General features: G+C 39.9%; 1 protein-coding gene across 5 annotated transcripts in view; it reads left to right on the forward strand.

Annotated features, from left to right (window-relative positions):
• The first annotated feature begins 1,694 nt into the window (after positions 1 to 1,694).
• The window catches only part of itgb4 (integrin, beta 4), a 31,671-nt gene continuing 9,815 nt past the window's right edge, over positions 1,695 to 23,550 (forward strand). For 2 of the 5 annotated variants that reach the window (XM_034861293.1, XM_034861298.1), the window contains exons 1-30: positions 3,816 to 4,223; positions 6,518 to 6,600; positions 7,462 to 7,544; positions 10,111 to 10,212; positions 10,348 to 10,552; positions 10,639 to 10,735; positions 10,866 to 11,037; positions 12,484 to 12,747; positions 12,853 to 12,942; positions 13,034 to 13,156; positions 13,852 to 14,019; positions 14,128 to 14,204; positions 14,337 to 14,545; positions 15,536 to 15,639; positions 15,727 to 15,822; positions 17,096 to 17,228; positions 17,385 to 17,510; positions 18,163 to 18,281; positions 18,366 to 18,399; positions 18,508 to 18,702; positions 18,841 to 18,944; positions 19,031 to 19,089; positions 19,851 to 19,874; positions 19,975 to 20,123; positions 20,277 to 20,456; positions 20,622 to 20,770; positions 21,043 to 21,250; positions 21,357 to 21,674; positions 21,822 to 21,985; positions 22,089 to 22,269. In XM_034861293.1, the coding sequence (XP_034717184.1) occupies positions 6,525 to 6,600; positions 7,462 to 7,544; positions 10,111 to 10,212; positions 10,348 to 10,552; positions 10,639 to 10,735; positions 10,866 to 11,037; positions 12,484 to 12,747; positions 12,853 to 12,942; positions 13,034 to 13,156; positions 13,852 to 14,019; positions 14,128 to 14,204; positions 14,337 to 14,545; positions 15,536 to 15,639; positions 15,727 to 15,822; positions 17,096 to 17,228; positions 17,385 to 17,510; positions 18,163 to 18,281; positions 18,366 to 18,399; positions 18,508 to 18,702; positions 18,841 to 18,944; positions 19,031 to 19,089; positions 19,851 to 19,874; positions 19,975 to 20,123; positions 20,277 to 20,456; positions 20,622 to 20,770; positions 21,043 to 21,250; positions 21,357 to 21,674; positions 21,822 to 21,985; positions 22,089 to 22,269 (4,009 nt within the window). In that variant the 5' untranslated portion in view covers positions 3,816 to 4,223; positions 6,518 to 6,524. Of the gene's footprint in view, positions 1,716 to 3,815; positions 4,224 to 6,517; positions 6,601 to 7,461; positions 7,545 to 10,110; positions 10,213 to 10,347; positions 10,553 to 10,638; positions 10,736 to 10,865; positions 11,038 to 12,483; positions 12,748 to 12,852; positions 12,943 to 13,033; positions 13,157 to 13,851; positions 14,020 to 14,127; positions 14,205 to 14,336; positions 14,546 to 15,535; positions 15,640 to 15,726; positions 15,823 to 17,095; positions 17,229 to 17,384; positions 17,511 to 18,162; positions 18,282 to 18,365; positions 18,400 to 18,507; positions 18,703 to 18,840; positions 18,945 to 19,030; positions 19,090 to 19,850; positions 19,875 to 19,974; positions 20,124 to 20,276; positions 20,457 to 20,621; positions 20,771 to 21,042; positions 21,251 to 21,356; positions 21,675 to 21,821; positions 21,986 to 22,088; positions 22,270 to 23,550 lie in introns of those variants that run through there. The other 3 variants (XM_034861296.1, XM_034861297.1, XM_034861299.1) reach the window with 3 other exon arrangements.

The raw sequence follows: 23,550 nt of genomic DNA on the forward strand, positions 1-23,550 counted from the left end.
GTTCTGAGTGACAGTGTGTGTTATCTCAGCGAGGATTGTTCAGTGTGTGATGCACGGAGTCTGTTTTGAGACGTGCGTTAGGAGTCGTGTTGCTTGGAATGAGTTTTGCAGCTGATGTGACCCGTTTAGCTCAAAAAACGTTAATGTCATGTCAAAAAATACATGATGGCTGGCAATAAAGCTGTGACTTCTCGACATCTAAAATCAGAAACTCTTCTGTCTATTTAGAAGATGAAGAAGGTCTGGGTGTGATACTGGACCCTACAGGATTAACAGAGGTTTAGAAAAATAGGGATTGTGGCATGGCCCTGAGTAATTGATGACATTCAGTTGAATCATAACCACAATTGGCCACAGAGCCATAACAGTAGCCATTTATTTGATACAGTAGATGAAGATATTGTCACATTCTTGTTTTTTCAACATGTTTCTGCAGAGCTTGGAATTCATATCATAGTACTTAATCCATAGTCATATCCACACTCCTTATATTTCTACTCTGGTATTTACACTATTTGTGCAACTGCAACAGAGAGTTTCCCTACGGGAATCAAAAAAGTATTTCTGATTCGGATTCTGATATTTAAAAACTGCATTCCGTCTTAAAGACACTGTTTGACATGTTATGTTTAGGTGGTATGCACATTTGGTTCCACCAAATTAGAAAATGAAAACGTTCCCATCTGGAATTATAAAGAAAAGAGAAAGTACAGTGCAAGTCATTGTGCAGCGTATTGGATGTTCATGATTGAGCGTTGAAAGAGAATCACAATGCTCAATTATGATTTCTCACGAACCACAAAATGTAAAAAGTAACATATAAAAAAGTGGCCTTTAGAAAACAGATGTATTCTTTAGCAGCTTTTTCCAATGTTAGGTGAAACGTACCTTCCTCCACACATTTCAATGAAATTATACATACCCTTAAGGTATGATAAAGAGTGCTGTACAACGGACTCATCGAATGGATTGTTATTGGGATGATTCACAGTTATGAGCTGTGTCAGTTACGTGATCGCGCGCACACCGGGTGTGTCTCGTGGCCTCACCTGCAATGTACAATTTGTACTGAGAAGGTCACAACTTTCAACCTCAAGGACCTCTCCCACTCAGCTTCCGGCTCCCAGATTTGACTTGAGTACGTGTTTACGCAAGACTTATGAAATATGAACTAAATATCATGAACATATTCTTAATTATTCCAGCTTTTTTGTCTATATCAAAGAAAGCTATTAGCATATCATTCTGTTGCCTGGTAAAATATGTGATAGGGATTACTCTCGTGTTTTTATGGGGACAATATTTAACATTTACCATATAATTTTCTTGTTTAAAATACAGGGAACTGTCGTGTTTTCATCATTATTGTCCCATGCAACACTGAATACTCAAAAAGATTTGACTCTTCATTCTGTAAGTTGCCGGTGTGCTATACACTGGCAGATTTATTGGTGTGAAAAAAAGGAGACGCCATTAGCTAGGCTACTAAATGAACTCGCGGGTCCAAAAAGGGCAGTTTTAGTCGAGGAGCGGCCACAGTCTTAGCTTCGTTTAATGTGAGCAAAGAGGAGCTGAACCTGAAGGCATTCTTGTCGGCCTTTCCCTCTGTATCCAAACACTTATACTCTTTTTTTGTTAAAGTTTCCCAACAGCCTGCTTGTCGACCGTCTTTTCTGCTAATGAGTCCAGTTCACCGCAACAGCCACTCGTTTACAGTAAGTGACGTCTTACGTTATAATTAGCAAGTAGCCTATGCAAAGGACAGCTAGCCTAGCTAATGAGATTAATGCAAAATGTGCTACAGCCGTTATAACTGGTGACTCTAATGTAGGCTGTGTATGTGTTTTGGTCGTCAATTAACGACATAATTGCACCTTCTAAATTAAATAAAATGTATTCTGAGTTTAGGAGAGAGTTAAAAATTCCATAATTGGGTTATTTGGTAGCCTACAGCAAGGAGGTAAAAAGAAAGTTGTTAATTCAACACAGAGCTCAGAAAAGTTGCTATATGGTTGAGGTTGGAAATAAAACTTGCAATAAACATTAGTTACAGTAGTCACAGAGTTTATATGTTGAAAATATTGACTTTTGACTTCACATTGTATAAGGTTCATGCTTTCAACACTAAAATACTAACATTTAATCAATATTGTCTCAATGTGCCTACACCCAACACTGTTATTCAACATTAAAATAGTGAGTCCTTTCACTTTGTTTTCAATGACAGTATTTCTGCCATTCCTTACAGTAATTCAATCATATTTTGATATCTGGGTTAGGAAACCCTGCTTTAGGAGTACAGGAGATATTATTATCTTATTCATATTAACAATAGGCATAACATATACAGTATGTGCCACTTTCCACATTGCTCACATGGTCTGCTGGGAGTCATTACCTGTGTTTACTGATGGTTTAAATCTGGCCTGAGAAGTTTAAAGCTTTATTTCTTGAATTTAGAGAACACTTGCACAAATTAGAAAAATGATACAGTAGGTGGGCCACTCCCTCTCAGCTCTGACATGTGAAAGGGCTGTTTAGACTGGCGTCACTGCAAAAAGTGTCAGCCAAGGAAGCCAGAAAGAATGGAGGAGTTGTTTCTGCAGAGGTTTTGTTTTGCTTTAGAGAAGTTAGCCATTGTATCAAACCAGGTCTGGTTGCTAGGAGCATGCCTTTGTAAGTCAGCGTTCAGAATGACCAGTGTGGTATGTACAAGAGGAAAAGGGTGTTTTCTTCATTTATTCCAGTCATGTCTTGAATCCCAGATCTGTGTCACGGGTTCACCATGACAACTGACCTGAGTCTTTGTGAGTCTAGTTAAGAGGGTGTAGTGCAGCAACAGAGATTGAGACTAACCTTTAACATCTGATGTGTGGTCTGCGGGACACAAGAGGAACTCCTTCTACTTCCTTCAAGAATGCAACACAAAGAAGTCAATCACGCAGTAACAGAAAAAATACAGGAAATGGCTAGATTTAAAAAGTTGATTACCTAGTAGGAAACAATGTGAACCAAATTAAAATCTGTGTGATCATTTATGTGAACCCTGACCTAAACCATTGTCTAGAGATTCCTGGTCCGATAGTAGGGATGTAAAAGGCAATAGTTGGTTAAGTGATTAAAAGACCAATCAAAACAACATATTGCCCCGTGATGTTGTATAGTGTGTAAATGAGTTTCTGTTCATTTGATTAAATGCAATGAATGTGCATGAATGTTTATCTGATTAGCACCTTGTATAGCAGCCTCTGCCACTAGTGTATGAATGTGTGTGTGAATGGTAAATGTGCATATAGTGTTTTAAGTACTCATTAAGACTAGAAAAAGCTATGTAATTGCAGTCCATTTACAGAGCAAAGAAAGTGGCTTCACCTTCTAAACAGGGAGAAAAGATATGTGGCAATCACAATGTAGCTGACAAAAAAAAAATGTTCTCGGTAGTATGAACACTCAATTGTGTAAACACAAAAGTCCCAAAGCCGTTTCCCATAGCCTGCAGGCAGTGTTCTGCTCTGTGTGCCACTCCCAAGAGCTGTGAGGAGGCCATGGAAGGCGGGGCATGCTTTCCAAGTGTCAAGCCCACACAGGTGAACTCCTGTTGGGGAAGAATGCAGAAGGGAGGGGGCCTTGACACACAGAGGTGTGGAGCTTTTAACTTCTAATAGGGTGGGGAAGAGATAGAGGCACAGAAAGGGAGTTAACCCTCTCCGTCATAGCCACTCACCTGGATAGGGATTGGAAAGAGTGTGTGTGTGTGTGTGTGTGAGAGAGAGAGAGTGTATGTGGGTGTGCTTGTGTGTGTGTGTGTGTGTCTGCAGAAGCTAGTAAAGGAGGGATCAAGTCACAGCACACAGTTATATTCACTCGGTTGCTCTGAGTTTCACTGTCTCTCATAGCTCTCCTTCACACACATGGAGACACACACACACACACACATACACACGTCGGCTGAGTTTAAGGACAAATAAGTAAATATTTGACCAAATTGGACTTTACAGGAGGGAAGAAACAAAAGACAGAAAAGAAAAAGTCTGTCTGTCCTTCTCTTTTTGGAACTTTGTACTTGAACGCAAGGATTTAGAGAAGACGTTGTTCTGTTCGTTTTATAGGTGGATACAAACTTTTTCCCAAACTCTTGGGTCAAACAGAGAAAAAGGAATTAGTTTTTTTCTTATTTTTTTGTTGGACTTTTGGACTTGGACTAGGCAAGAGCGCAATAAGAGGTTTGTTGATCAGTAATCTCTTTGTATCCAGTCGTACCTTTTACTAATCCATTATTTATTATTATTTCAATGCCCTTCACCTTAAATATCTTCTTCTCAGCCTTGCAAAATTGACTTGATTATTCTGCTGGTTCACCTTTTGAGAAAGGTGAATGATGCAATGCGTGTGTTATGTAACTTTACACCTCACCGTGTGGTTTTAGAATTGCAATACTCAAGACAAAGTTCTGGACAGATTTTAATTTAGGCCAGTTCTTACTTTCTCTTGAATCTTTTTTTACTTAATTCTGCATGGTTGCCAACATCAAAGCACCGACTACAATGCAACACAGGTGAAAGAAACTGGACCAGAACAAACAGTAGAGAAATGGTGTTTATGTAATCAAATATGCTGGCGTCTACTTATTCAGACGTACTGTTATTAAGCCCTGCTGTATTACCGGTAGTTTGCTTTGTGTTATTTGTGTTTTTTTTAGGTGGAATGTAGTGATAGCTTCAAAGGCTGGGTTTTTCAGTGTGTGTAGTTGTGATTTAGCTTACTGTTAAAGGAAGGCCCCCGAACATGACCCCTAAACCTGTCCCTTAAGACATCCACCCCTTATGGATTATACCATGGCGGGAGTCAGCCCCACACCCAGTGGTGGTATGTTCATCTGGCAGGCATGTTGGTGTCTGTCTGTCAACAACTACAGCTTCAAATTCGGGAAACATGTCCCCTCTTATTGTGCCACGCAGTCATTTAAACCAATGTAAAAGCAGCATGAATGACTCACTTCTATTTTCTGTCTCTCGGAATCTGTAATTTGTGTCTCCCAGTTCATTGTGAGTGTCATAAACGCCTGCGTGCCTATGATCTTGTCTGAGAAAGCGGTAAGAAATACAAAGTACTTTTTCTCTACTCAGCTCAGATTCTGTGACTGATGGTCACATTTTTAACATAGGAGCTGGTCTGTTATTATTTTTTTCCTGACCCATCTCAGCTAGTGACTTATGTGACACCGTGTTGCATGAACTCACACACACATGCATACAACACCTGTAGTCAGCTCCAGTTGACAGCGAGGTGCTAAGGTGCCATTCCCATGTGTTTTCCTCCTGTGCTTTTTAACTTGGACAGACCTTTCTCTCACCTCAAGGAGAAATTCCTTCTGGGAGTTGTAAATCTTCAGAACACAAATCATCATTTTCTTGTGCACTGGGGTGGCGCATATTCAGTTATCTACCCACTGAGACAATTACTGAGACATTTCATGCCACATAGTGCCCTTTGTTCACTCTCCACCTCCTGTTTTTAGTGAAGATCATTTCTGCAGCTTTTCTGTCTATCCAAGTTTCCACTATAAAATCATGAAGTGGTTTTATTGTGGAGAGTCTAATCAGCATGCTGGCCGGAACATTTCCAAGTCCCACCCTGTATTGGTCCCTTCCTGTTGTCATTTTTCACATTTTATCAACAGGCACTTTATGGTTAGTCTGTACAAAATAAGCCAATAGCAGATGGTACACCATTTTAAAACTATATGGAAGGAATTACTCAGCCATCTTTTTTTATTCCAGGTTTAAGATGTCTGTCTTTGAGATTTCTGCTTTTATCAATATAATAGAGCTGATTTTGGGTATCATGCTTTCCACAATCAGAGACCCCATTACTGCATAATCAATGGACCTTAATGTCAACAATTGTCAAAGTGTCTATTTTCTCTGTTGAAAGTAGTTTCAAAAAAATCTGTCAACTGAAATCTGTCTGTTTTCAGCGGACAACAACATTCCCAATTACCTGAACTGTATTGGGGTGTAGGCCAAAATCTGATAGATAAATATCTCAAAACGGGAGTACTAAAACTATCCACAAGACTAGATTTGGCTAGAGGTGAGCAAAAATCACATAATTATGTTATGTGTAATTTGCGTGAACAGACCCTTTAAAATTGTATGTAGGTCACTATATATATCCCTAAACTCAGGTATAAAAAGAATGGTTGTATACTTTTAAGAATAGGGTTCAATTATTGAAGAGGAACAATGTTTTAAAAAGCTGCTTTTAGTGTTAATTTCTGAAAACACGTCTTTCTGCTTTAAACCACTCTCAGTAAGCAGCTCTTTTCACAAAATGAGGTGAAGGTAAGGGGAGTGTTCCTGTTAACTTTCTCCAGGGCTTGACTGAGGGAAAGTACAGGTGGTTCAAGTTACACATTTGTCTGCAGAGATATCACTGGGGGGAAAATGTCTTTCTCTCTGCGTGAATTATAGTCGAACTATACATGTGAATGTATTTGTTTGTGTTTCTTTTGCAGGAAGGAGATGGGGAGATGGACGTTACATCTCTCAGTGGGGCTTGGGATTCTAGCCGTGATGTTAACCTGCTGTTATACTGAAGGTGAGGAAGCCCAGGCTCTTATCTCATAATTTAATTGTACTAAAAGTTACTTATGGACATGCTATTTTGTATGCAAGTAGTGGCCTCAATAGGGTAGTTAGCCATGAATCACAACATGTTTAGTTTTAGAGACTTCTCATCAATGTTAGGAGGGTAGTTTACAGTAAGTGAATTAATTAACAATAATTTGTCTAAGTCATTTATCAGGGAAATTTCCCTCTGTTTTGATAGATTTCCTGATTTTCTTTTTTAATCTATAGTGCGTAGTGTCTGTCTCCCTCATGAGGAATTCTAAGTAATGACAACAAAACTGTCAGCGCATCCACATGATACAAGGCTTAACATTTACCATATAACATTCCCCCCCCCCACCCCCCTGTAATTATATAGAATAAATGATTAATTAAGGTATCAAAAATCGAATATGATATAATATAATATAATACATAATTATTCAATAATTTTAGTAATAGTTAGATGCAGTCCTAAACTTAGTAAAGGTAACTCACTTTTTTAGACTGATGTGTGTATGGCATACTGTATAATACAACTGATGGCTACAGTATGTACAGTATATAATATTCCTTGTATTTGTAAGGATTTATACTACGAAGATCAGTGCCTTTTAATTTTATTATTTTTTTATTTCATCTACCTTTTTGTTCACTACTGTGTTACTGTTAGGAAGCTGTTGCTGTCAGCGTTGGTTTCTTTTAGAATAATATGAGCAGAAAATAAGATGCGGTGCCAAAGTCTGTTTAGTGTTACCGCAGGTATTCTAACTATGCTTCATGGGATTGATTCTCACTTTGTTGCCTCTCTGTGATTCTGAAAATTCCCCTCCACTCCCTCCCTCTACAGAGAACTACTGCTTTGCTTCCAGGGCCAAGACCTGTTCAGAATGCCTGCAGTCGGGGAAAGGCTGTGCGTACTGCTCTGATGAGGTGAGAGCACAAAACAACAGGAGTATGAAAGAACTGGATTTGAATCAGTCAGTCCTGAGATAAATCATTAGGGCTGTGGCATTCTTCAGGGAGAAAAGTCTTTTTTAGCATACCTCAGCGCTGTAGTAGGCCTACTTGAGTCCAGTCCACTTTTTTTTTAAAGATTTGCACTTCTCAGCTATTGAGATCAAATCCAAATTGTTGTGCTCGGGATCAGTTGTACCGAACATTGCCTGATTCTACTAACATATGTTAAAAAAAAATCCTTCTGCCTCTTCCTCTCTGCCATTGCGGCAATTTTCCTGTAGACACTGAGCTCCTACAAACAGAGCAAAGTCAGCAGACATCAGATCAGAGAGACAATTTATCATTACTGCAAGTAAATGCAATCAGCAAAGACAATACTTTATCAAACAACCTGATCTCACAGAAGAACGGGACGGTTGGGTGGAGGAATCGGGACACGCGGGACACGATCTCCGATCTCCTGGGTGAAAGTCCTGTGTTGTTTGACCCATCCACCACCCCTGCTGACTTTCGGGCTTTCACACTCCTCTCTACCGTTGTCGCTCTTAATGCTATGTCATCTTCTCATTGACTTTACTTTGGCATTCCGTGCCACCACCACGTTATGCGCTTGTAACAGTTTGTGATCATTTGACTGAATTCTGTGAGACCAGGCTGTATCAAAACACCTGTATAGCAAATATTAACATGTAGAAAGCGATATTTAAATCTGCTCTGTCGCAATCTCATCCACTGCCGTTAGGTTTTACATGAGCAAAGTACGCTAACTTGCCTAATAACAAAATATGAAACGCTAAAACAAAATGAAGTCTGTTTCTCTTAGTTTCCTAACATAGTCTCTTAACATTTGGCTGAGACTCCTCAGTCCCTCCACGCTTACTAAGTTTCAAATTCACATGGCTAATTATTATTAACGCCAATGATGTCATTGGACCTCAGCAGAGGGAGGAGGACAGAAGACAGCATGAATGACTGATGTCTGTGTTCTTTGTTCTTTCTAAACTTCACTCAGTATTGTGATGTCAGTAGTATTATTCATTTTAGTGACATTTTAGATAATTTCCAGTGAGACATATAGTTTATATAGTGACTAAGCGGACATAGGAAATGCATAGCTAATATGCACACCTCAATATTTGTTGATTTATCGCAGGTCATGGCGTCATCGCAATATTGAATAATGTTATTGCACATCGCAGATTCCCTCTTTTATTGAAGGCCTAATTTAAACATTGTTGGGATAATTTAAGTACTTAACTCGACAAAGTATATAACGTAGGTCTAATCATATATAGACATTTTAATGTGGAATAGTTACATATACTGTGCCTCTACGGGATTGCACTTAATGTAGGCCTATCTGTAGAAACCTGTAATGGTGCTTAAACCTAAATTCTTTGCATTGATTGGTTTGTGGTTAGAAGATACAGTGACTAGTATAAGTTTACACACCCATGCTAAAGTTGATGAAAAAGAGGAATAAAAACCATCTTTTGGAAATTGATCTTAATGCCTTAATTCAAAATTTTTGGGAAAATTCAACCTTTTAAGGACACCAATGTTCTTTGTGAATGAATAACGTATTGTAAATAAATAAATGTTCTTCCTTAAAATACAGGGGGCATAAGTATACACCCCCCTATGTTAAATTCCCATAGAGGCAGGCACATTTTTATTTTTAAAAGCCAGCTTTTCATGGATCCAGGATACTATGCATGCTGACAAAGTGCCCTTGGCCTTTGGCATTAAAATAACCCCCCCACATCATCACATACCTTTCACCATACCTAGAGATTGGCATGGTTTTATTTCAGTTAGCGCAATAGCTGTTTTGATTTGCACTGAGAGATGATTTTATGGAAAGTTCCTCATGCATATGGTTTATTTATTTACACTACATTATCACTAGTTTTGAAAAAGATTCAATTTATTCTGGACTCGGTCTGCCTTTGGACTTGGACTTGACTCAGACTCAATGGACCTGGTCTTGGACTTGACTTTGACTCGATTGAGTTGGTCTTGACTACAGCCCCAGGCTTACAACGTACTTGATTAGTAGTCTTGGATGTGTCCATTATGCCCCATGTGCTGACGTTCTAAAAATTCTAAATGATTTGCTCTATCATCTAAAATGTTCATATACAATAAATCAATTAGCAAGACCACATAATTCCAATTTATAATTTGACAATTTAACTCAAGGTCAACATACTTATAGCTTCTTTGGGAGCTTTCAGCTGCATGTTGTGGTTCATCAGTGGGTGGAATTTGCTCACTTGTCATGAAGATGGCTCAGTTTTCATAACATAGCATAGGTATGAAACTACAGGCACATAATAATAGTATAATAGTAAAATAATCAAACTCATGCTTTTGACCGAATGTCCTGGTCTTTTGCTAGCATTTCCAAGGTGCACAATAAATAATCTTCAGGATCAATTCATAATTTGCATAAATCCAAAAAATATTGTTATATGAAGGCTTGGCAAGTTATTGTTTAGGAAGCAATACTCACTAATCAATTGTCCTGTTTGCCCAGACCTTTAATGGCCCTCGTTGTGACCTGTACCAGAATATAATTCACTATGGCTGCAGTGCTGCAGCTGTAATCACAGCTGAAAGCAGTATGATGATAGAAAAGGTAAGTCTTTATCACTCTCATTACTCTTACAAGCACTCCACCGTTCTTTATTCTTAAATGTATGTATGTTTTAGATCAAGTGTGAAATCCTTTTCCTCTCTCATTCCCCTTTCTATTGCTTCTCTCTCTGCTCAGGAGCAAGCAATCAACATTAGACTTCAGCAGTCTCAAGTGTCTCCACAGCAGGTGAGCATGAGCTTTCTCCCAGGAGAGGAGAAGCTGATGGATGTGCAAGTGTTTGCTCCAACCAAAGGACCTCTTGACCTCTATATTCTTATGGACTTCTCCAACTCCATGGCTGATGATTTGAACAACTTGAAGAGCATGGGCAAAGAGCTGGGTGAGCATGTTTGTGTTAGTGACATGTTTTGATGATTGTTTTGTGAGTTGTTGCGATGATACTGATGGTGAATGTATACCCTGTAGCTACATTGGTTAAGCAGCTGTCAGATGACTACACCATTGGGTTTGGAAAGTTTGTGGACAAAGTGATTGAGCCTCAGACGGACATGAGACCCGCCAAGTAAGAGGGGAAATGGGTCATGAACACAAAGAAGAAAGATAAGCACATAAATACAGTAGTTTAATCCAAATGCAAATGCTATTTCCGATTTCTCTCTTCTATTTTACCCATCCTACTTCCACCTTCTCAGACTTGAGAAGCCGTGGCCTGACAGCGACCCTCCTTTCTCTTTTAAAAACGTCATCAAGCTGACCAGCGACTCGGATGCCTTCAACAGGGACCTCCAGAAGGAGAAAATATCTGGCAACCTGGATGCTCCTGAAGGAGGTTTTGATGCCATATTGCAGGCTGCAGTTTGTGGGGTTAGTAAGCTCCATGTACATTTGGCTAGCAAAAATAGACTTGTGAAAAAAAACTCTTAAAAAACAAAGGTTTAAACTTGCCTTTTAATTCTCTGATAAACCATTTCTCCTACTACAAATGAAATGTTGAATAAATAATGTTGAATTTGTAAGCAATACAACGCACCTCAATTCAATACATTCAATGGTTTTGCTGCTACAGCCCTTCTGCTGACAGCGCTGTGGAGAAAGGTCTGGCAATACGGAACTATAAGATACAAGACCTATCCCACAGCGCTGTGTCAGTGCTTGTGTATTTTAAATATATGGATTATTCTTTATCCTTTATCTAACCAGAATGGTCCAATGTACATACCTCTTCTGGCCAATATGGGCAGCAAAAGTATGGTCTGGCTACACTGGCTTATCATTCTGGGATAGGGACAAAATGCTGGGGATGTATATTTCTTTAAACCAATTACAACTGTCTTGGGGGGTGCTAAATCACCGGATGCAGCAATGGTGCTGTATCCAAGCAATGTACATTTGGTGAACCAGACTTATCTTATGGTGGCTCATGTTAGCTAATGTAAACTAACTTAGGTATTCCTTTCTGCATAACTGACAATAGTGAGTCATTTCCCTGACTTTAAAAGTCTTCTCTACTTGTAATACTGTTAGACGATGTTTAGGCATGTCAAAGGTAAATATTTCAGTGGTCTCAATCAAAAGTGAGGAGAAGTTAGTTGTTTTTTTAGTCATTGTTTTAGTTTTCTGGCCTGAAACTTTACTGTTTTTATTCAGTCTCACTTCTTTCATGGTGTCTTTTTCAGCAGATAGCTGTTTTCATTAAAAAAAAAAAAAAAAAAAACACTGCACAACACCTGTCCAGCATCAAATGCCAGACAAAGTTAGCGAGTACCTGCTGAACATAGTGAAGCGTAGAGCTACTAGAAGACCAAGTATTTCCCTCAGACACCAAAACAAAACTAAAAGGAGATTGAATATTTGATTTACATTCATCAGGTGGACACAAACACACATAGTTTATAGTTTATTAAAAGGATTCCCATAAGCTGACGCCTACATGGTCTTCCTGGTTAGGGCTACATGGGCTGGTTTTTGGACATCCCACAATTGATGATCAATTGGACAGGGGTAAGGCTTTCTCAGAGGTATGGTGGCTGTCATCAAAGCAGCCTGTGTGAGGAAATGCAGTCTTTCATGAGGACTGTAGTCTCCTCATTGCCTGATTTCTGAAGGGTGCTCAGAGACTCAGGGCTTCCGTTAGAACCCCTGCGGTTCCGGTAATCAAGGGAAATTCAATATGCCAATAAAATAATTGTTACTTTTAGCAACAATAATTTTGATCAGCAAAAGTGGCATCTTTTTAGTTATCTTTTACCTGCAGATCTTTATTCTCTACCAACCACTGTTTCTTCTCCCATTTATCGGTTCTTACTCTAGGATAAGATCGGCTGGCGTGCCCACAGCACCCATCTTCTGGTTTTCTCCACCGAGTCAGCCTTCCACTATGAGGCTGATGGGGCTAACGTGCTGGCAGGTATCCTGCAGCGCAACGACGAGCTCTGCCACCTGAACGCAGACGGCAAATACACACAGGATATAAACCAGGATTACCCCTCAATACCCACGCTGGTTCGTCTGCTGGGCAAACACAATATCATCCCAATCTTTGCTGTCACCAACCACTCCTACACGCACTATGAGGTTAGTGGGCTTTCATTTTTCAACTTTCTTTGAATTTAGGTTCTTGAAACATGGTGTCAAGAATTTAGGTCATGGATTTATTCTTCTATTGTGTGCTCTGTGTAGAAATTAAAAGAGTACTTCCCCATTGCTGAAGTTGGTCTGTTGCAAGAAGACTCTTCCAATATTCTGCAACTCATGGACGATGCCTTCAAGGTAAAACATCACCTCTTCTAACAGTTATCAGTTAGGAGAGTAGACTCTGTAGACAATTGAGTCAAATGGGATGTTCTACTGTGCCCTACAGAATATCCGTTCTAAGATAAGCATCCGAGCAGAGGACAGACCCAAGGCATTCGAGACACAGTTCTTGACCACCAGTGGAAGCGTCGCACAGTATGGAGCCTTTGATTTCCAACCCGGAGCAATAGTAAGAAGAAAAACCACATGGAAACAACATATTTAACATACAAACACACATGGATTTAGAAGACAGTATGGGTTTTTAAAGCTGATGGTCCTCACTTAGGTTGATTTTTTGTGCTGCCGCTCAATTTATTAATTCTTGCCCTTTTCATAAATATGATTTTTATTGGAAACACTGGGGTTTTCAGAATTAGAATTCCAACTCTTGACATTTCACTCTGTATTTCTGACCATTATGCATTTAAAAGGGAAAAAGGAAGACAATAAATAAGTAATTAAGTAAGTTAAAAACATGGCCCTTTACTGCATGTCATTATTAACCAAAATTAGAGGCTATCTCCCTTAACATGTCAAATGGAAATCTACTGAAAATAAGAAGCAAGTGTCTCAATTACCTTTTGGAATAGTAAGCAGATGTGGAATGTGTGTTGGATTTAGATGAAAATTAGAAATTTCCCATTAAATGAATAACTAGTTTCCAGAAATTGTTTGCAAATGTAGCTTATAATTAAATCAAAATTTACATTTTATGTCAGATTCTACAGGCGTTTTAGTCAAGAATGTGAATATTGTCCTAATTTTTGGGTTTCCGATAAGTGCTAAGACTCATACAGCTAAATGCTTACTGTGTACAGACAAGCTCTGATTTTGTGTGTGTGTGTGTGTGTGTTTGTCCTTGTGCTTGTGTTTGTTATCCAGGGCAAGTTTCAGATGCGGCTTAAAGCCCAGCGAATGATCAATGAGCAGCCTGTCTGTCAGATGGATTCAGATGAAAAACAGGGGACAATGAGAGTCAAACCTACAACCTTTAGCAATGCCGTCAATGTTAAAGCCTCGGTTTTGTGTCCAACCTGCGACTGTGAAAAGGTATACACAAAGATTCAGACTAAAGTGCGCACAAAGTTGAGATGAAATCACTTACTCACATGTCTTTATGGTAAATTCAACCCAGTGTCTCTTTCATGTTTTCTCCAGACTGTCATCCCTAGAGCACCCAGGTGCCATGGCAATGGAGACCTGGTGTGTGGGAAGTGTCAGTGCTATGCTGGCTGGTGAGACTTTAAAATTAATTCTTATAAATATATGAGCTATGGTACCTCTGCCAAGTGATGGCCTGTTTGAGACCTTTTTTGTTCATTAAGGTCTTTGTTTTTCTCTCTGTTATGTTCTTGTGTCTTCTTCAGGGTAAGTACATTCTGTAACTGCTCAGTAAGCACTTCAGCTAAGGATACCAGCCAGTGTATAGAACCAGGCATGTCGGAGCCTTGTTCAGGCCGTGGGGACTGCCTGGAGTGTGGAACCTGTGTGTGCTACAACCCGGAACAGTTTGAAGGACCATACTGTCAGTGGGACAAGACGCAGTGTCAAAGATATGGAGGCTTCCTCTGCAGTGGTACGATGGTTTGCGGTTGTTGAATTGGTGATTGAGGGTGTATGTATTTGTATGGTGTTACTAACTATCAAAATTTGAGCACCCTAAATACATGCTGTACTTTTTTGTTGCTGCATAACTTCAAGGGAATAGAATTGAACATGGGTGCATATAGTAGAGGGAACTAAACACACTGATCTTACGGCCCTGTCTTTCTTTTTAAAGTGCTAATGTTATGCTCACTTTCAGGTCCATAATTAATTTGAGGGGTTAAATCAGAATAGGTTTACATGGTTTCATTTTCAAAAAACACCTTTTTTTCACCCTGTGTGTTGAGCTCTCTGTTTTAGCTACAGAGTGAGGCATCTCACTTCTATTTCATTTTTGTTGGGAGTCGCACATGCGCATTAGCTAGATAAGCATTGCTAGCTAGTCAGTTGCCGAGCATGAGTGCGTGCCATGCTAGAAGATAGATTAGATTAGATTATACTTTATTCATCCCACAACGGGGACATTTCCTTATCACAGCAGCAGCATTTTCTTCAATAACAGCAAAAAACAGAAACACACAAACAAGTAAACACAGAAGAAATAAAGCTAGGTGAGCATTATAACGTGCATTACAAAGCGACAAGCGTTGGTCTCTGAAGTAAAGGCTGGACTACAATAGAGCCGTTTGGAGCAGTTTGTGAACAGTGTTTTCTGTTGAAAAGGGTCTTTTGGGGTGGACTTTGGGATTTTTCACTTTGCAAACCTATAATATGCACAAAAAGGGTTAATATGAGCACTTTAAATCTCTCTATACCCACATCTATTGCAACGTTTATAAAGTGATTTTTACTTGCACGTCTATTGATACCATTTTTTTTTACGCTATATATTAAATATCTTTTTATGAAAATAGGTTGAGGTTGACACACACACAAGCGCACAGACACACACCACTTATGATATTTGCATTATATAGTTCAATCTTATTCTTATTATTTATGTTCTTAATTTTCTTATCAGACCGTGGCTCTTGCAGTATGGGTCGCTGTGTGTGTCCTGAGGGCTGGGAGGGCAGTGCCTGTGAGTGTTCCAAGAGCAACCAAACCTGTCTGGACAGCAAAGGCGTGAGTAGAGCCCCAATTTTTATTTGTAGAGTTATCATGTCACCTTAGATGTCAGTAAGTGCCTGACTGTGTCTTTTTCTGCACCAGGGTGTCTGCAATGGGCAAGGTAAATGTGTATGCGGCCGCTGTGAGTGTACGGAGTCTGCTATTGATCTGACTTCCACATGTGAGCCAAATTTCCAGGTGTGTGGATGTTATGATGACTCAATGTATGCCAATTACAATGCTACAACTACATTTAATGCTTCATATTATACCCATGTTTGTATATGCTTTTAGCTGTTTGTTTTCAACACATAGAACAAGGAGGACATACATCCATAAACACGCTTATTTAAGCTTGCAGATATAAACATTGAAATCTGCTACATTCTCAGGAGGTACAGTTTACTAAAAACGAGCACTGCTGGACCTCCTATAAAACCACAGCCTCTCACACGTAGTTCCGATTTTTTACTAAATGTTGAGGTAATTGATGGAGTGTTAAAATACCACATCTTCACCTTGCAATCAAACTCCTTCCACAGTGGGCTGTTCATTAGTGTGTGCCCTGCTTTAAATCTTTCCTCCCAGTTTCCCCTGAAATTCGAACATTTGTTTGCAATTCCCATTTTTCTTTGACATTCATGTTGTTGTCATTACCTTGATGTTGTATTTTGTATTTAATTCTAGCTTTTTTTTGGTTTGCCAAACAATTTAGATATGATTTTATCTAATATATTAAAAGTAGAACTAGGGACCATAACTGGTACTCACTGGAAAAAAAACAGCAGCCTTGGTGCGATGTTCATTCTCACGGTTTTAGCACTTCCCACCTAACCAAATCCCTGTTTATTTCTTCTTTATTTTCCAAAGTTGGCTTCATACAACTGCTAATACAATCAGTGATGAAACCCAAACATTAAAATTAAACTCTCTTTCTAACCTGATATTTCTTCATATTCATTCAGATTTTGTAATAGAGCTAGAATAATTGATGGCGGATCACTTATACATGTTAATGTGTCATCAGTGAATAGAGATATCATATTCTAATCCTTCAAGTGTTGTTTTGACTCCTTTACCACCCTCTCATCTGATAAAAGGGACATATTAAGCCTCCAATATTTAAAGGAAAAACATTACTCCTACAAATTGTAGTGTAACAGGAGCATGTTCACTCATAGTTATTGTGTCTATGCCACATTCTAGGACTTTGTGCATATGTTGTGACACAAGCAAAAAATAATAATACATAAAATAAAGGTAAAAGCCCTGCCTCTAGAGTTGTATTTATTAATGGATCAGTAAGACCTAACTCCTATATGACATATTCAATACACTTGAGTTTTTTGTGCCTGGTCCCTTTTCTTTTGTAGTTTACCATTCTGTACATTGTTAAGCTTTTTAGTCTAAGCATGTGTTTCTGTACAGTCCTACCTGAGCTTCTTTTGATGTGTGTGTGTGTCCTGTCTAGGCCCAGTTGGGTGTGTGTGAGGGTACGAGGAGTTGCGTCCAGTGTCAGGCCTGGAAGACAGGAGAGAAGAAAGAGAAAGAGGAGTGTGACAAGTGTCCCTTTAAAATTACCTTGGTGGATGAACTTAAAGAACGTAAGCACATCTAAGAGGATTAAAATGACTGGGGTTTGCTTTTTTTATTAAAGATTTTATTATTCCAATACACTCTGCACATACATCTCGCATCTTCTTTTAGGTTATAATGATGATAAACTTTGGCACTAAACACACTTGTGATTGTGTTTTCAGGGGAGAAGGTGCTTGATTCGTGCAGTTTCCGGGATGAGGATGATGACTGTACGTACTACTACACTGTTGAAAACCCTAAAGATCCCTTAGTTAAGGTCTTGGAGGTCCAGGTGCTCGAAAAGAAAGGTGAGCTGCCGGTTGGATATGTATCAAATATGCATTGTGCTCTCATTTCAGCAACTGATGTATAATTTAAGACGTTCCTGGATGTCTCTAATTGGAGCTGTACTGCTCAAAGTTGATAAAATCTGCTTCTTACTATAAGCAATGGGGGTCTTACATGTATACACAATTTTGGGCCAAAGTACAACAGTTTTGGTTATTGCAAATAAGGTATTTCTGTCCATTTTGTCGTAGTAGTAGCAGAGTTTTTGAGCGTTAGTGTTTTTTTTACTGAATGTTAACTTAGATGGTGGCTCATTTAAGTGTAATATTGAACATGTGATACCTTGTTTTTAGGGCCTTTATTAAATAAAAAAATTTAAATTCTGCAGTGCAAAGGTGAGAGCACTATTGAACATGTGATACCTTGTTTTTAGGGCCTTTATTAAATAAAAATTTTAATTTCTGCAGTACAAAGGTGAGAGCACCTTAGACTCCATTCCGTTTATCTCCATTGTTTTGCTGGTGGAGAATAGATATGTTAACCCTGGACTATTAAAACCCAAACTATATGCATGGCTAGACATCACTGGAATTAAATAGGGATAGAAACGGCTTGCTGTTTGGAATGACCGTTGAGTTTTAACTTTATCTACTTTTTCTGACGGGCCTTCAGAATGTCCCCCTGCTAGCCTACTGTGGTTGCTCCCACTCTTCTTGTTCCTCTTGTTACTGCTGGCCCTGTTGCTGCTCTGCTGCTGGAAATACTGTGCCTGCTGCAAAACCCTCTGCCAGGTATAAACACTTATATTTACACCGATAAATGATAATAAATAAACTCTTCATGGAAGTAATGCCTTCTGTCTTCTCTTGACACAGAGCTGTCTTGCCCTGCTGCCTTGCTGTGGGAGAGGTACAACTTTTGATATACTATTACATGCAACCGTATTGCTTTAAATGCTTTATCCTGCCACCTGGGACCACGTTAAATTTGAGTCACCTTATGTTGCATTCTCTCCAGGTCGTATGGTTGGCTTCAAGGAAGATGAGTATTTGCTCCGCCAGTCTCTGCTTACCTCAGACCATCTGGACACCCCAATGGTAAGGACCGGCCCTCCCAAAGGAACCGATGTGGTCCGCTGGAAGGTCACTGATAACGTACACCGATCACCCAATCACCCCCAGGCTCTGATAAAGCCCAACCCTAAAGAGTCCAGTGAGTCAAATGTTTCAGCAACAACAATAAATGTAACTTCTGCATATTAAGCTATAGGGGTTAAGGATTTTTTTTTTTAAATGTTACAACTCTAACCTCTGTTTGCTTTCTTTTCATGGTGCCTCTTTCCCCTTGTAGTCCAGTTCCCGATCTCCCTCCGACTAAACAGGCTGTTTTCTGAGAACCTGTCTCGCCCCGATTCCAGAGACGCAGAACAGCTTCGCAAGGAAGTGGCCGATAACGTGAGTGTGTTTTTGTTTATTGGTGGGCACATGAGTGTATGAATGACTGCTGTGTCACTGAGTACTGTATTTGTTCATCCATTCAGCTGAATGAGGTGTACAAGCAGATTCCCGGCGCCCAGAAAGTGCAAAAAACTGCATTCAGGTAAGATGTGTTAAACTACATGTGCTTATTACATACAGTATGTCCCTCAACTGTTTTGGACTGCATACAAACTACATTGTAAGATACAGTATTCTTCATTAGCCTGGTCCTACCAGACTCTGGTACATTTCATTAGTACAGAGTCTGGCCATTCTCCATTGACAAGTGTTAACTTTTGAAGGCGGGTACTCTGTTGAAGTTTAAAACTATTGGATCTATCTAGAGCCACTCTGGATCTGCCATAACCAATCGCTAATGTTTTGTCGTGACGCCGGCTTAGCATTGCTAGCGTTCGCCTTAGCTAACTCCTTCACCACTAAAGGAGCGAGCTGCAAAATCTAACTTTTCCCAAACCCTGTAGGAAGGAGGGTCACGACATCATGGCCACCAAAAAAACTCAGCAAAGATTGTTCTTGGGTTTTAACTTTGGGATATTTAGCAGCGTTGCCACAACGGACTGAATGGCTTCGCTCGCATCTTTCTCCTGCCGCCATTACAGAACTACAACTCTAGCGTACGGCCTCAATGTCATCGTTTTCAGCCACTCCCTCTGTTCGCTGAGTGGACCGCCAAAAATTTGACCGGAGAAAACCCAAGAATATACCGCAAAACCAGACGGTGTACTGGGGAAAAAATAAAATTGAGCAGAAGTATGTAGGAGGGTGGAGTCAGGCCAGTTCTTCGTGTTCTCATAATCAAAATAAAGACGGAAATTAAATGTCTGTTCTCTCCCTCATTAAAAACTGTTTTGGTTTTTGCAGAATGCAGAGAAATGCCGGAAAAAGGTAACATTCTGATTACAATACAACACCAGAGTTTTGGTTTTTTTAAGGAAACAAAGGTCATGCATGTCTAACTTCTCTTCCCCTCCTGTGCTCTTCTCAGGCAGGACTACGCCATTATGGACACCGTCTTATCCGCTCCTCGCAGCAGCTACCCTGATATTGTCAAACTCACCGAGAAAACTGTCCAGTCTGGAAACGCACATGATCTCAAAGTGGTGCCCGGCTATTACACTGTGGCCACCGACAGAGGTTAGATTGATACCTATTTGTGTATGTGGATAAAACAAAAGTTCCAATGTACAGTTTGTAGCAAAGTTAAGCTAATCCCTTTCTGCTCTTTAATGAAGCTCGTATTATCAGTCTTGCTATAAACCTTCCGTCTCATTTGCTCTTCCTCTGCAGAGGCTGCAGGAGCCATCGAGTTCCAAGAAGGTGTGGAGTCAGTAGACGTTCATGTGCCGCTCTTTGTCAAGGATGAAGACGATGAAAAGAAGCAGCTGCTGGTGGAGGCCATAGATGTGCCAATGGGGATTGCTGAGATTGGAAAACGTTTGGTCAACATCACCATCATCAAAGAGCATGGTGAGAAACCTCAGACTTAATAGGTTTAAACAATTCTTGCTTTGTCCGTAAACCTTTCAAACTAAGAAAATGCGACAAACCATTCATTATAGCTCCTGTGACCTGAACTAATGACAAAGTGCATAATTTATTGCTATAATGGATTCTCCACTTTCTTTTCCCCAGCCACCAATATCTTCTCGTTCCTCCAGCCGGCCTACACCTACAGCAGGCAGGACGGAGTGGCCAACATTCCCATTAGCAGAGAGATCATAGAAGATGGACGCACACAGGTCACCTACCGCACACGGGACCTCACAGCCAAGGATAAGAAGGTAAGCTGATGGCTGTTTACTGATACTGCACTGATGCACTTCCCTTTATTTTGTTTGGAATCCTGATACCCACAAAAAAACATTTAGGCTTGCTACCTTTAGTTGATATGGATTATTGAAAGAAGTCCAACACTTAATTTTCTTTAAAACATTTTGGCCTGTTATTTCTTCCCCAACTTTGTGAAGTGAAACAACGTTTGTAATGACTAGTCAGTAAGATACAGGTCTGCAGCAGGGTTGTAGTCCTAACTTATTCTTCTTATGTATTTTAGGACTATGTTGCTGTGGAAGGAGACTTGAGCTACGCTCCAGGTGAGACCCAGAAAATAGTGCCTGTTCGTCTGCTGGAGCTGGGCGAGAAAGATGGCCTCCTTGAAGACAAACAGGTCAAGCAGTTTGTCATGGATCTCAGTAACCCACGGGAAGGTGCCAAGCTGGGACGCTACCCGAGAACTACTATCACAATTGCGGACCAACCAGGTAAAGGGATTTAAGAGGCTTTATAACAGAGTGCCCTACCCTTTGTCCAAAGCACTGATTGCTAAGGTTTCTTCTCTTCCTTCCTACTATGTTTTTTTAAATCCAGAGCCCAGTATTATGATGTTCAAAAAGGGCACCCAGAACTTTACCACATCTGACCCAACCTACGTTATCCCTGTGGTCCGCACTCGCAACCAGGACAGTCCCGCCTCAGTGAAATGGCGCACCAAGAAGGCCCAGCGCTTTGACTTAGCCGGCACTTTAAAGTTTAGTCCCGGGGAGACGGAGAAGAACATAGTGATCGACCCGAGGGCTCACAATAGCCCAATCCAGCCAGAGACCATACAACTGGAGCTGTTGGACCCAAGTAGCAATGCTTCTGTTGGGGACAGAAAGACCACCCTTGTCAATATAACTGACGGAGGTAAAGGTTACATACAAAGGCATTTGTAGAGTTTCTGAAGTTGAAGCTGAATGTTTTCGATATTATATGATGAAGAGAATGGAACATTCTAAAGCAGAGGTCCTGTATTTGGTAAATGTTTGGTCTACCCTCTTCCTGCCCCCAAAGCTCCAGAAGTTGCCCAGGTGCAGCAGAAGGGCTACACAAACCTGAATCTCAACTCACCTGGTGGTCATCTTCCCTCTCCAAGCAACCTTAAGGCCAAAGCAACTGGACCCAGAAGCATTCGCCTCAACTGGGACCCACTGTCTGGTAACACAATGGGGTACAAGGTAAATCAAATCTACATGTTGAGAACTTTCAACTTGAGTTACTAACTATCTTTTCCAATAGGCACTGTATTTTTCAAATGCTTCATTTCCTTGTTTGTTTTAGGTAAAGTATTGGATCTATGGCGACCCAGAGAAAGATGCCCAGGTCTTAGATGTGAAGACTCCTCAAGCTGAGTTGACCAACTTGTACCCCTATTGTGATTACGAGATGCGAGTGTGCGGCTACAATGCGGTGGGAGATGGATACGACACAGACATGGTTGCCTGTCAAACACTGGAGGATGGTAATTACTGAGAATTCAGTTAACTGAACTGCTGTGAAGGGCTCTGCAGGAGATACTAACAACATTTTTAATGATAATCTTGTAGAGTTATTTTTTATGTGATTGAATCTTCTGGATTGGGTTGCACCCAAGGGCGTAACTTGGGGTTTAACATTGTGATGTGTAACAGGGGAATGAAGACAAAAACGCAGGAAGAGGCAGGCAAACAGAATGAAGTAAATGTCGAGAAATTTATTGTCCAACGAAAAACCAATCCAACAAGAACACTCAGCAGGATGAGGTACAGACAGGCAGACAAACCAGAACGATCTGACAAGCGATGAGGGAAGCACAGACATTAAATGAGCAAGGTAATGAGGAAACGAGAGGCAGGTGACAAGAGGGCAGGGAAGCAGGTGGAAAACATCAGGTAATCACAAAAGCGGGACGACACAGGAAGTAGAACTAAAGACAAGACAAGACAAAAACCCAACTGCAAAATAAAACAGGAAACAGAACATACCGACACTCAGGGGAACACCAGACTGGGGAGGAACAAGACACAAACACAAGACCAGGGAGGGAATACAGAGAAGGAAAGGAAAACAGGATAAAAACAGACAAAACCATAACGGTTGAGAACTCCACTTTAGAGCAACATTGAAATTGTAAGCGTCAAACACACTTTTCTGCATTCTGGTGAATTTTATTTATAGGGCAATTGTCTATATTTATATAAAAGAAATTATAATAGGTTTTTAGGGTGGATGCACTTGCCAGTTTTGATTATTGGGTGAGTTGGAACCCCTCCATCAACCGGTAAATTACGCCTTTGCAACAACTATTCCTCAGTCATCATCATCATCTTCATTATCATCATCATCATCCCCATTATTTTTACATTGAGCTAGTTACAAATTAGGGATTTACTAAACCTGGAACTGAAACCTAGGAAATGTCTTAGCTACAGAAGTAAAGACTTTGGTAAATTATAAATCAGTTGCTAGGAAACATCTGCAATGCTGACCATGTAAATATAAAGTTAATTTAACATCACAAGCTGTAGCATAACTTCCAAAAACAAGTTTTATAGAGGCAAAGATTATATTATAGTGAACTGCCAATCCTTTGTATTATACTCTCTAACATACATGGAGAAATATGTGTTTCAGAATCAGTAGTATTTCTACAGTTAGAGTGAACAATTATTGTACATACAGTATATATAATCATTATAATAGTATTTTAAATAAGTATAAAAAATATTAGCATAATGTTTTCTAATTTGATGTCATGTTAGTT

Source organism: Etheostoma cragini, chromosome 21 (genome assembly GCF_013103735.1).
Source record: "Etheostoma cragini isolate CJK2018 chromosome 21, CSU_Ecrag_1.0, whole genome shotgun sequence".
Taxonomy (NCBI): domain Eukaryota; kingdom Metazoa; phylum Chordata; class Actinopteri; order Perciformes; family Percidae; genus Etheostoma; species Etheostoma cragini.